The sequence below is a fragment of the Cucumis sativus genome, chromosome 6 (genome assembly GCF_000004075.3).
Source record: "Cucumis sativus cultivar 9930 chromosome 6, Cucumber_9930_V3, whole genome shotgun sequence".
NCBI classification, from domain to species: Eukaryota; Viridiplantae; Streptophyta; class Magnoliopsida; order Cucurbitales; family Cucurbitaceae; genus Cucumis; species Cucumis sativus.
Genome location: NC_026660.2, coordinates 8,454,610 through 8,468,861, shown reverse-complemented (window position 1 = coordinate 8,468,861; position 14,252 = coordinate 8,454,610). Strand labels below are relative to the sequence as shown.

At 33.5% G+C, this 14,252-nt stretch overlaps 1 protein-coding gene and 1 long non-coding RNA gene across 2 annotated transcripts; both read left to right on the top strand.

Moving 5' to 3' along the window:
• The first annotated feature begins 2,990 nt into the window (after positions 1-2,990).
• Positions 2,991-4,797, top strand: LOC101210352 (uncharacterized GPI-anchored protein At4g28100). Its single transcript, XM_004139916.3, has 2 exons — positions 2,991-4,109; positions 4,213-4,797. Exons 1-2 carry the CDS (start codon positions 3,537-3,539, stop codon positions 4,552-4,554), a joined length of 915 nt encoding a protein of 304 aa, XP_004139964.1. The 5' UTR covers positions 2,991-3,536; the 3' UTR covers positions 4,555-4,797.
• Positions 4,798-7,880: 3,083 nt separating this feature from the next.
• Positions 7,881-13,477, top strand: LOC116404606. The gene is made up of 2 exons (XR_004217553.1): positions 7,881-11,246; positions 11,856-13,477. It is a non-coding gene; the product is annotated as an uncharacterized LOC116404606 (long non-coding RNA).
• Positions 13,478-14,252: the final 775 nt, after the last annotated feature.

Genomic DNA, 14,252 nt, shown 5'->3' with positions numbered 1-14,252 from the left:
ATATCACTTTCTATCTCAATGATGAAAAGAATATCATTCTTATAAAATAAATGTGTCTTCTACATGTTGCAGGTAAAAAATTAGGAGTTATGGTGTAGAAGTATCTTCTTTAAGGCATGGAATAAAAAAGCTAAAGGAGAGGTTAGAAAACCACAAATGTAAGGGCTCAATTGTTTGAGAAAAAAAACAACGATTTTACAACAAGAAAAGGTTCATATTGTAGCTTAGACATGTATATTTTGTTGATATGGTACATCTTTGGGCTACAAATATATTTTGTTTATATTTAGACATAGATGTAAAATTTGGGATGTTGTTAGAAGTTTGGACTATTGTAATTAAGTATGTAATGATCAACTATACGTATGGTTCATTGTATATGCAATTTGTTGAAGTTATTAGTTCTTTAATGGAAAGTTTGGGTTGATTCAATTGTTTAATTAATTATGTAGTTTAGCAACTTTGTGTAATCTCAAAGGCTGTACTTATAGTATGAATATTTCAAGTTGTACAATTTTTTATTTGAAAAAAAAGTTTTGACATGCAAAATGTGTCAAGAATAAATAAATTATTGACGCTTAAAAACTGTCAAACAAAAACCCTCTTATTCTTGACACTGGATTACTTGACGCGTAAAAAGCATCGAGTAATCTCATATACTTGACGCTTTTTACCTGTCAAGTATGATTATACTTGATGCTTAAAAACTGTCAAGTACAACTTCCTTATTCTTGACACTGGATTACTTGACGCATTCACAAACGTCAAGTAAACCGATACTTACAGTTTTTAAGCGTCAAGTAAACCCAATTTTATAGTAGCGGATTGAGATGTAGAAGTGAGGTAAGCAATAAACTAAGATAACAAAAAGTTTAAGTACTCCGCTATTTTGTATTAAGAAAGCTTTATATTTAAGGATTGGTCGAAAAGCTATTTCGCTAACTAGGCCTTTACCGTTTATCACGTGTTATGGTTATGTTGAGGGTCTAGGCGGCATGCCTCCATTTGGTTGCATGAAGTGACTTTGAGATAGGGCGTGACAATATATATACTAAAACTTTATCCATGTTTGTTTCACTACATAAAGTTAAGTCTACATTAAATAGTCTTGAAACCTTAGTTTACTGGATTCAAGATTATAATAATCAATTTTCACTAATAAGTCTTTAATAACCACTTTATTTAATAGAATTTAACTTTAAGCTACAAACTACAATTTTTAAGACATAAATTTCAACAAATTTACATAAATGTAACAATAAAACCTCTAAACATTTACGCCGTATAACAAAATAAGAAAAGCCTATGGAGCCCGATTATTTTTTTTTCATAAATTTCATATATGCCTTTGTTGGTTTTGAATATTGCCGGACAAGTTGTGTACTTCTTCATCTTTTTTTTTATTTGTTATCTTTTATGTCAGAAGCTTTTTCGCCATCGTTTAGAGTTTATTATATGATCGTTTAAATTTGAAGTCTTTTTCCCATCGTTTTTAATAAACTACACGATTGTTTAGAAGAAGCTTATATTTTACAATTGTTGGTGTTTGAAACTTTCTCGCCATCGTTTAGAGTTTATTATCCGACGGTTTAAAGTTGAAGTTTTTTTTTCTATCGTTTAAAATGAACTACACACGATCGTGTATCAAGTTCTAAACTACCGTTTAGACAATAGTACGCGATCATTTAAAAGAAGATTACTCATGCAAGTGTGATCGATTAATCACGTGTTGACTGAGGTATTTTTGATATTTCACATTGTAGGTTCTTTTTATTTATTTTTTCAAAATTGTTCTATATATCGTAAATATTTTAACGTTTTGTTATATTTTTTAAAAAACCTCTAATTTTAATGCAAACTTCTCATATATAACTTTATAAACCGAGTACTAAAAGTGGCCAAAAGGCAAAATCAATCTATGTGTTTCATTCCTTTCACTCTTTTAGTTTTTCATTTTTGTGCTTCGGTCATTACTTCGTCTCACCTCAGTCCTTCAGTCTTCGTGCATTGTGCTTATATTAAGCAAATTCAATCTGGATTTTTGATTCCTATCTCCACCCACTTTTAATTTTGAATTCAATCTTCGTGCTTTAGTGCTTATAGCCCCATCTGTAGTCTCTTCCATTCATTTTTCTACTTTTTTTTTTCGATTTGTATAAAAAAAACAGGAAAATTTGGTGAAAAGAAAAAATAAATAATCCAACAAGGAAACTGAACTCAAATTTTGAACTTTGGAGCTTATCTGAAGCATTAGTCATCCTGACCTATCCAAATTTTTTAGTTGGTCCAGAAACTCTCTCCAACTCAGTATATAACATGTACAACATTTCTAATTCTAATCCTTATATTAGCTATATGAACATAGCTCATCAATAAATTGCATAGTGTTACACATGAGATCAAAGGTTGAAATTGGTATACCTACTTAGTTTAAATTTGTTACATTAAAAAAGAAGAAGAAGAAAGGAAATCCAGTTCACATTGAAATGTTGGACTAAAAAAATGATTGAAATTTGAACAATAATGCATGGGTGACAAAGGTGAGTAGTTAGGGGGAGAAGAAAAGAAAGGTTTCTTTCCGTGTGGGAATGCAATTTACAGAGACGAAAGGGCCCTTCTTTCCTGCGGAGAATGTGGGGTCAGAAAGAGACAAAACCTTTTCTAAAAGGCAACTTTTCGTTGGAATTATTTCTACTTGATTGACGTTTTAGGTTTGTCTTTTAAGGTAACTCCACTAATGTAAATGTTTGTTGTTTCTCTCCTCCAAGTATTCTCAATTTCTCTCTCTCATCTCCAACTTCAAATTGGGAATTTATATTTGTCACTTCTCTAACTGGATCAGATGCTCATACCATCTATTTCTTCTTTCTTACCTAATACACCAATTAAACATCATCAACAGAAGAAGATGAACCATGGGTGGGTTTGGTTTAGGTACTTTTACTCCACCACAGTTCCAAAAAGTTCAAAAAAGTAAGACCTCCACCAAACCCAGTGGCAATTTGATGACTTCTTATACAAACATAAACTTTATTTATCCAATGGTCATTGCAATGTATACCAAAAAAGACATCACAAAACAAACTGCCAAATTTCTTTTTCTTACACCACTCTCTCAAATCCAGCAAAACGAATCTCTTGCTTTTTATTTCTTTTCCATTCTCTACGATCCATTAGGTTAGAATACCATTTTGATTTCATTTTAGAATACCAAAGAGAAATGCCAATAAATCAATTCCAATTCCAATTAGGTAAAATAAATGTATTATAAAACTTGTCCAGAAATGGCCGCGGCAATTTATAACCCTTTGTTTCTCTTTCTATTCTCACTTTAGAAGATGTTGAGAACCCATGTGGTCGTATCCTGTTTTCTTTATCTCCGTGACCATCTTTCAAACCATACCAACTTCGTCTTCATTTCTATGCCTCCCATTTTATAAAATTCGATCGCCCTTTTTAGTCAAATGAGCTTTAATCTTCGTTTTCTCAAATAGCCTATACTTCAAAATCAAAACCGAACAAAGGAAGTTTAAAATATGATCTCCATACTTGCAATTGCAACACTTGTTATTTCAACGACTCTGTTCCCGATTTCCGTTGCTGTGTCCGTACGAGGGCAATACTCGGTTCCGGCCTTCCCAGTGGAAACCGAAAATCAAGCCTGCCGGTTGGACTTATCGGACGAGCTATTCGGGGGAGTGAGTCAAGCCTGCAATGGGAACCTAGACCGGAGCCGGTGCTGTCCAGTGCTAGCCGCATGGCTCTTCGCGGCTCACGCTAGGTCGGCGTTGGAAGTGTCGGCTCCAGCTCCATCAGCCGAAATAGATCTGCCATTGATGCCAGACGATTCCCAGAAATGCGTAGAATCACTTCAGAGCTCATTGGTGAGGCGCAACATCAGAATTCCCCAGCCGAATTCCAGCTGTGACGCCGTTTTGTGCTTCTGTGGAATTCGACTCCATCAGATAAGTTCCTTGTCTTGCCCTGCCGCATTCAATCTCTCCGGCTTCCAAAATGCATCCCCGACAGCGGCGGTTCGTGATTTGGAGACGAATTGTCGTAATGCCTCTTACTCTGGTTGCACTAAATGCCTTGGCGCACTTCAAAAGGTACAAAAAGAAAAGAAGAAAAAAGACTAATCCAAACTTTTGTACAGTGGGTTACTGAAAATTGGGTTATTGGTTAAGAATTATGAATTGTATTGGGAATTAGGTAAAGGGGGCTGGAGATAGGAGCACGACGGCAAGAGCAAGAAAAATGTTCAACAGAGACTGCCAATTGATGGGGCTGACATGGTTGCTTGCTCGTAACAAAACGGCGTACATTCCGACGGTTTCGGCGGTTTTGAGGGCAATTATGTACAGTGCCCATCCGCCTCACAATTCCATGTGCAGCCCAGATCAAGAGAACATGCCACTGGCTGTTGATTCTCTCCAATTTGATGACGCACATTCAATTTCACATTCACAACCCTCCTCAATTTTTATTTTTTCATTTTTGCGCTTACTGCTAACGCCCTTTGTTTGCCTGTTCTTAGTAAAAATATGGCCGTAGTTGGTTGGACTGTTTTGGAGGGGAAGCCCACATCGTGTCACGTGAAGCTGTTGATTTTCTGTCTTTTATACCCTACCGTAAATTCTTGATACAGCGGTAAATACTTTTGTTTTCTTTTAAATGTATTCAATTCTATTTGGTATATGAATATGAATTTTATATCCTCAGTTCATTTAGTTTCATTATTGTGACTCTCAAATATCGTATTTGGAGTTGGAGTTCAACAAATGTTCCAAATTTCAACACAGACCGGGTCCATCTGTCCTATATATAATTGTCTTTGAAAGGTCAAGAACTCCAGAGTCACACCATCAATTAAAAACTATAATTCCAAGAGTTGCGATTCTGTCCTTTGAAATTTTAAATTAATACTGAATCAATTAAGATTTTAAACTTTTGTTGATGAATCAACTAAACTCTTTATTAGAACTTCATCCATCATAGTAAAGTTTTTATTCATGGTCTTAATCTACTTTTCTTTCTTGATTAGAATTTTTTTTTTGTTCTAAATTTTATTAGTGTTCTCGTGAATTAATCTTGAATGAAATTGATTGAAATAACTATAGATCATTCTGTTTGCGTGTTCGTGGATACATCAACAAAGGTGCATCCTAGGGAGGACACCCAATTCTTTTTAAACGGTGATCCATAAATCAATACTAAGTTGCTTTTGTTTGGAGGCCTATTGAAGTTTTAAACACATTTTTAGCACTTTATTTACTATTTCCTTAGTTTAATAAAATATTAGAAGAAGCCATCATTATAGTAAGTATTTTTTCAATTATAATAAAAATAATTAATAAGAAAAGTAAAGGTTTAATATCCATCGAAATAAAAAAATTCATGAAATTGATCATTTATTTTTTAAATATCCCATGTTTGTCTTTCTTTTCCATATTTCTTAAATTCTTTTGCAATTTTTCTTTTCATTTTCAATCGTCTTTCTTATCTTCTTGTCTTCTTCTTCTGTAATTTTTCTTTTATAATCCTTTTTGAAATCATGATTTTTGTTTTAAATTAATCATAAATTTTGTATTGTATTTTTCAGAATGTTATTTGATACCATATCGTATACCAAATATAAAAGCTCTTGGCACACAATCTTAAACAAAATTGGTGGGATATTGGTATGTTTAGAATTGGCTACAACCAAATCTAACAAATATAAAACATATTGAAAAAAAATAGTTGAATTAGATATTTCAATTTGGGTAGCCAAATCTAAGCAATCATCTACCAAACAATCTTGAAAAAAAATCGTTAGGATATTGGATAGTCAAATCTAAACAATTTGCGTACCAAAGAATCTTGAAAAAAAATCATTGGATATTGGTACATATAGTTTAGATTTGGAAGGTCAAATCTAAACGATCCTGTAGCTAAATCTAAACGATCGTGTAACAAAATCTAAACAATTGTGTAACAAAGAATCTTAAAAAATCATTGGGAGGTAGCAAATGTAAATGATAGTGTAGCCAAATCTAAAAGATCTTGATACAAGATCGTGTATTATATATTATGTGCGCTTGTGGTCAATTAATCGTGTGTTGACTATGATATTTTTTGTATTTTTTATTATGGGCATGTATGTTTTTTTTCTCTTCGTTTTCAAAATTGTTCTGTACCTAAATATTTTGTCTGTTTTTTTATTTTTAAAAAACCCCAAAGGTAAAAGTTCGTTTGATAAATGTTGTTTTATCAAATTTGTAAAACATAAACTCTTAATTTTAAAATGAAAAATTACATGGATAGCAATTTGAATACGCTATTTTATATGTGTATCACTCATGTTTGATATTTTGTAAATATGAGAAAAACACTAAATCTGGAATTACAAGTATTTTCCTATTCGACGTTTGACGTACAATCAACTGATAGAGGGAAAAAAAGAAAAAGAAAGAAGAAGATGGACAACGAGAAAAGCATCGATTTGCAACTAAATGTGCATAGTCGATGGAGGTAAGTGACAAGGAGGTGAAATGGTGGACTACACAAATGGTGTAGAGGGGTGAGGGTTGGTGAATGGGGGAGGGGGTCTATTACTGCGAAGAAGTTCAACCGAATGTTTTCTTTGTACTATTATAAAGTATGTCAAACCTAACCAATTGCATCATTCTCAAGTTTATCAACAATATATTAATCAAGTGTATTAATAATATATTTAAAAAATTGTATATACAATATATTAGTCAAGTGTATCAAATTTATCAATAGTATAAATGGACAAATGATGGACAAATTGATCAGTAGTTTAACAATCAATTACATCATTATCAAGTATATCTTATTTGTATATTAGTTACATTCTTTATGTTACATCCTCTAACAATATATTATAAAACTTGTTATATAACTGAAAGATAATAATAGAATTATAATAAACAAGTTTTTTTTATAATGGGTAGATGAATTGAATCTTTTCAACATCTCCATTATGATGTTGTTGAGGTATATATTCAATTTTCATTTTTGTTTCAAAAATTTGTTATTTTTCTATTTATTGTTAACAAAAACTTGTTCGTTACAATTTCATTATTGTCTTTGAGTTATGTAACAAGATTTTAGAATATATTAATTGTTAGAGGATGTAACATAAAGAATGTAATTAATCTACAAATAATGTTAAGCAGATAAGATGTAGTCTACAAGTTAGTTTAAAAAAACATTAAAATAATAAAAACAAATAACAATATTTCAAAAACTTATACAAAATAGGGATGACTAAAAAATTATCAAATTTGAAGGCTTACTTCGGATAAATAGCAAAATTTTATTTTAATTGTTAATATGTGTTGGATCTATTATTGACCTATATATTTGTACCTTACTCTCAATTTATAGTACACATATATTCATTATTTTGATATTTTTGTACGAAATATGAAAAAAGACTTCGTTACGAACTCAATGCAACCAAAAGCACTTAAAACGGAGTTCAAACAAAGAGAATAGTCCAATAAAAGACCAAGTGCATTTTGGTAAATAAGCAGAAGAAGACCTTGACAAACATCAGCGCGCGTCCCCCACGTTAGGGGTTCGCACCTCATGCAACACAAATTAAATCAGAAATACTTCAAAAAACTTTCATCCTCGCGAGCGTTACACCCTTCTGCCACTTGCCACACGCCGTATGTCGCTCCATAGTGCGTCGCACGTTCTCAATGTCCCGGCTTCGAATCTTAGGTTTCACAATTTATTCTTTTGAAGAACTTTTTAGTGGCAAACTCGTAATTGTTTATCAACGTCTTTCCAAAAATCCTTTAGGGTCCGTTTGGGCCCCGGTTTATCACTGTGGGCTTGGGTTATAATAACCCAAACCAACGTTTGGGGCCCGTGTAGGTTTCCATTACTCGTCTTCACACTTTACTCCTTCGTCTTCCATTCGCAATTCTTCTCGGTTTACTTCCTCTCAATTCGTCTTCATCCCTCGCAACTAGTCTTCAATCTCTGAACACCACTTCATCTTAAAGTCGTTTAATCCTTCCCATCGAAATCATCCACTCTCTTCAATCCTTGTAACGACATTGATTTCAATTTAATTTTTGAAAAAACTTTTTCCTTTTTTCCTCAACTCACCTTCAACGTATTTCGGTTGTTCTTTGGTCGTCGTTTTCTTCTTGGTAAAAAACCTATCTTCCTCTAATTTTCTCTCTCCCACTCTTCGCCCTCCCAATTTTCGTTGAAGGCTTCACTCACAGTGTTGCCTCCGAAACAAATGGGTCTTCTGTCGGTTTCGTTGAACGGTTGTGTTTTACATTTTGCCTCGGTTTTTCCCTTCCACATGACCTTGCCGCTTGGACTTCCATTTGCCGATCGAGTATTTTTTTTCCTCTGATTTGAACACATTCTACACTACGGATACTATCACCCACTGCATTTGGGATGTTCGAGCAAGGTAGGGTTGGAGGTAAGTGGTTGGATTTCGAGTTTCTGTCTTCGCCAATGACGAGGATTAGATTATGCACTGTCTAAATAATTTTTTGTGATTATTTCTGTTCCGTGAATAATTATTTGTAATCGTTTTTGTTTTTTACTTCTATTGTTTTTCATATTCTGTCATCCCCATTTGAAACTACACTGATGTTGTTTACTTTCCACGTTTCTGATTACTTTTGTTCCTTTGTAGTTTTTTTAAATAACTTCTGTTTATGTGCTTCGGTAAAAAAATTATTTGAATTTCTTTTGTTTCTTCCTTCAATTTACGTCCACATAACTTATGTAATGGTGTTCTTTGTGTTTCATGTTTTTTATTACATTTGTTCGTTTGAATTATACTTGTTTTTGTTAGTGTACTTCGGTGAAAAATTATTTCTAAGCAGTTTTGTTTCTTAGTTTAATTTCCTGCCATATTGTTTAAATTTTGCTCATCCTTGTTTCAACATATGTCCTTGTTTGCCATGTTTCTAATTTGTTTTGTTGGTTTCACTTTCTTGTTGCTACTGTGCCTAGCAATTTGAACACATTTTCGACCATTTTTTGAATTGGATCCCTCATAAATATGTTGACATATTTATTTAATTTGGCATTTGACTAACTATGTTCACAGTTCCTACTTACTTACAATTAAGATGCCTTCTGAATTTGCTTTGCTGAGAAGTCTTTTCTCTTTATTTGCAAGCAACTGTATATTCTGTTTCTTTCTCTTTATTTCTAAGCAAATCTCATCCATCCATCCATTAAACTGCACTGTCTATGTTCATTTCTTTTTTTTTTTTTTGTTATCCATTTGTCTACTCATAGCTTATCTTTGTCTTAATGTGGTAGGTTTTAACTATGTGCTCCCCTTTTCTGTACAGTTTTGTAATTTGCAGAGATTCCCTTTCTTTTTTTTTTTTGGTATGAGTGAATAAAGGCATACTTTATTCACCCTCTAACCCTCTATATATAGCACTTCCTTTTTGTATTTTATTGTGTTGTTTTCCTTGCTTCCTTTTCTGTTTTTTTTTTTTTATTTGGTATGTAATTTAACTTTGTTTTCTTCTTTTGAAGTTCCATTTGGTCTTCTTTTTTCTTTTGTCATATCTATGTTAAGAAGAATCTGTTATGTTTAAAGAATATTTATGGGCCATTACTTTCTTCTTCTTGTGAAGGATATACCTTCTTATACACAAACTTAGGCACTGCCATAGCCTACTTTTCATGATTTCATTCCTTCACATACTCGATATACTCAACCTCTTCAATTCATTGTTTGTGATTTGTGGGGTATGACTCATAATTTGTCTCGGAATAGTTTTTGATACTATATTGGTTTTATGGATGTCAATAGTCATTATCTATGGATTTTCTTTGATCTCCAATCCAAATCTAAGGCCTTTTTCGGCTTTTCTTAAATTTAAAAGTCTGGTTGAAAGTTTGTTGGAAACTCATCTTGTACGACTATAAACTGATGGTGGTAGTGAGTTTAAACCTCTTTACCTCTCTTATCACAAGATGACATTGAACATCGTTTAACGTGTCCTCATACTTCACAACAAAATGACTTAATTGAAAGAAAGCATAGAAACATAGTTGACATGGGTCTCACTCTACTGTCTCAATCTTTTTTTACCTCTTACCTTTTGGGATGAAGTTTTTTCCACCGCTGTCTACCTGATAAACAGTCTTCCTACTCCAGTTCCTAATCATGTCAGCCCTTTGGAAAAGTTGTTTGGCCTCAAACCCAATTATTCTTCATTAGTGTTTTTGGCTGCAAGTATTTTCCTAATTTACGTCCTTTAAATTCTCACAAGCTATCTTTTAGATCCAACTCATGCACATTTATTGGCTATAGTAACTCCCATAGGGTTACAAATGCTTATTGCCTAATGGTCTTCTCTGCATTTCTCGTCATGTTTTATTTTATGAATAATATTTTCCCTATGCTGCTATAAACCCACACTTATCATCCTCCCTCACTCCTACTACTATCTCCCTTCCACCTTTTTCTTCCATCATTGCACCCACCCCTAAGGACCATAATAAAGTTTTGCACAACTCTGCTCCAATTCTTAATAATTTTGAGAATCCAAATTCTATTAATGTGTGCCCTTTAGATTTAGGTTCTAATGCAGTTTTGCAGGACCATGATGATCCTCCTTCCAAGGAATTACAAAACTTTATCCTTATTGGCTCCTTCCCATGTTGATGCTCCCCATGTTATCAATACTCATTCTATGATGACTCGAAGTAAATGTGACATTTTTAAACCTAAGGCGTATTCAGTTGATTACACACAACATGAACCATGTGATGTTAAAGAGGCTCATAAACACCCTCATTGGAAGAAAGCCATGGAAGATTAATATACTGCCTTGATGAACAACAACACTTGGAACTTAGTCCCTAGGTCAGTTGACAAAAAAATCATTGGGTGCAAATGAGTTTTCAAAATCAAAAGAAACTCTGGTGGTTGGGTTACTCATTACAAGGCCCGCTTAGTGGCCAAAGGTTTCTATCAAACACCCAATATTAACTATATGGAGACCTCCAGTTCGATTGTCAAACCATTACCATTCGGGTTCTCTTGACTCTTTCTCTCATGAAAGGTTGGTCCATTAGTTAGCTTGATGTAAATAATGTTTTTCTTCATTGTTACATACATGAATCTGTTTTTATGGAACAACCATCTGGATTTCATGTCTCTACCGCTCCACCAATGATATGTCACCTCATGAAGCCTTATATAGCCTAAAATAGGCTCCTCGTGCATGGTATGAAATGTTAAATTCTTATTTGCATTCTCTTGGTTTTCAAACTTCTCAAGTTGACACATCTTTACTTGTGAAAACTACTTCTATCGTCTGTTGTTATATCTTGATATATATTGATGACATCATTGTTATGGGTAGTTCATCTATTGCTTTGGATGAGTTAATTAAATCTTTAAACTCTACTTTTGCTTTAAAAGGTCTTGGCAAGCTCAACTACTTTCTAGATATCGAAGTCTCTTATCCAAAAAAAAAGGAGACATGTTTCTTTCTCAATCTAAATACATTTTAGATTTGCTACATCGAACCAAGATGGTTGAAGCCAAGCCTATTGCTACTCCTATGATTAGTGGCCAATTACTATCTGCCTGTGAGGAAAAACTTTTTGATGATCCTTACTTGTGTAGAAGCGTTGTGGGTGCCTTACAATATGCCACTCTTACTCATCTTAAAATCTCTTTTTTAGTGTTAACAAAGCTTGTCAGTTTATGCACTCTCTAACTATTTTACAATGGCAAATGGTGAAATGTATTCTCTGTTACCTAAAGAGAGTCTTATCTCATGGCTTATGGCTCCAAAAGTCAAGTAATCTTAATCTATATGGCTTTGCAGATGACTCGGCTTCAGACCCTGATGACAGAAAATCCACTTCTGGCTTTTGTGTCTATCTTGGTGGTAACTTAATCTCGTGGGGCTCCAAGAAACAATCTATAATCTCTCGTTCAAGAACAGAAGCAGAGTATCATTGTCTTACTCTTGTGACTACTAAAATGGTATGGATTCGTTCTCTTGCCAATCATGGAATGATATATATAAAAAGCTCAGGTTTTCTCTTGCCAATCTTTCCTCTTCTACAATGTTATTTTATTCTTAAGTAGGAAAACTTAAATCATAAGTCAAATACTTAGTGAGTGATGCATTTTGAAAACCTTTTAGGCATACAATCTGAAAAGTCATTTTCATAAAACAAGCTTTAACGCCTCATTCCATAAATCACAAATAATTCATTAGCCTAGATGTGTCCTGATGCAATGAGGGAAAGAAATAGCCTACGCATCTAGACAATTGAAATTGCATGAACTCAATTACCTTACGCACGATTTAGAATTGGTAGCCATTGTCCATGTGTTGCAAAGATTTGAAGGCACTATCTATTTGGAGAGAAGTGTAACATTTTCATTGATCACCAAAGCTTGAAGTGCATATTTGATCAGAAAGAACCAAATTTAAAGTAGAGACATTGGATGAAGCTCATTAATGATTATGATTGCACCATTAAGGATTATGATTACACTATCACATACCATCCTGAAATAGTCAATTTAGTAGTTGATACATTAAGGGGAAAAAAAAAAAAGCTCAACTAAGGGAAGCTAGTCTTGCTAAAGAATTGAGAAATTGTAAGGCCATCTTGAACGCATGATCAGTTGAGAATTTAATAGCTTGATTTTAAGTTAAACCCAAAATGGAAGAAGATATTTTTTAATAGAAACCTAAAGATCCTGTGTTGAGAAAGTTGGCATAAGAAGTAAGGGTTGAAAGATGATCAGATTACACGTTCAGAGGTAATGGCACGTTACGAAAGGAAAAGAGATTATGTGTTCCCTATAAGAAGGCAATGAAGGAAATTATCTTAGAAGAAGCTCATATTTCTCTTATGGAATGCATCCTGGAAGTACTAAGATGTATAGAACTCTGAATGCCTATTATTGCCAAGTATGCGATGAGAAATAGTTGAATTTGTGGCTAAATGTTTGATTATTTGTCAACAAGTCAAACTGCAACGCCAAAAACTTGGAGGATTATTGTGCCCTTTTCCAATTCCAATAATGTAAAGAATACATTATGATACACTATGAAACTATGAGTTACTATTTGAAATACTGATTTTTTTATAATTGATTATAAGGTTGCTTAACAAATTGACTTGTTTAGTAGCAATTGCTGAAAGAACGCACACACTAGGTGTTTTCGTCTAACCTTTCAAACTTTTGTTTTATCTCCCTCAAGTAGCAAAGAACATCAAGTGTTGAACTTGCAGTCGTGATCACCTTTTGTGCCTTATACTCACATCATTTTTGTAGTGGCCACTGTCTTTTCGCATAATATCTAGGAGTTAGGCAAGCATAGTCTAGTAAGTCTGTATTATGTTTTTTTAGGGGACTTGGGTACCCAAGATCAAATGTACTAGTATAGCCGTTATTAATGAAATGTTCTAATTTTCTTTAAAATTATCTTTCGCGTTCAAAACTTAAGTTTCAGAGTTGTTCTGCTCTCTAGACGTTTGGTGCGTCATCTCGAAGGGAGGATTCGTTGATTGTCTAGGCAAGATGCGACAATCGTGCAGGCCATGACATCCAAGATCTATAATGATGTGAAAAATTAATGAAAATTCACATGGACATCCATTAAAGAATCATAAGATTCTTCGATCTAATAAATTATTATGTGATGTTTGCTCTCAAGAAAAATTAATAACTAGACCATCACCAGTGATAATTGAATCACCTGTATTTTTAGAACAAACTCGTAGTGATATAAGGACCTATTACCCCACCAAGTAGTCCATTTAAGTATTTCATGGTATTAATAGACGCATCCAACAAATGGTCACAAGTGTGCTTATTATCAAGTCAAAATCTTGCATAAAATTATTTGCACAAACAATTAAGTTAAGAGCACAATTTTCTGATCATACAATTAAGAATTTTCAACTTGATAATGCTAGTGAATTTACATATCAGAGTTTTGACAATTATTGTATGTCTATTGGAATAAGTGTTGAACATCTTGTAGCTCATGTTCATACTATAAAATGGTTTATCATAATCATTTATAGAATGTTTGCAATTAATTGCTCGGCCACTACTTATGAGAGCTAAGCTTCCTACATCTGTATGATGTGGGGACATGCTATTTTGCATGTTGCGTCACTTGTGCGTATTAGGCCAGCAACTTACCATAAGTATTTGCGATTACAATTAGCATATGGCCATGAGCCAAATATGT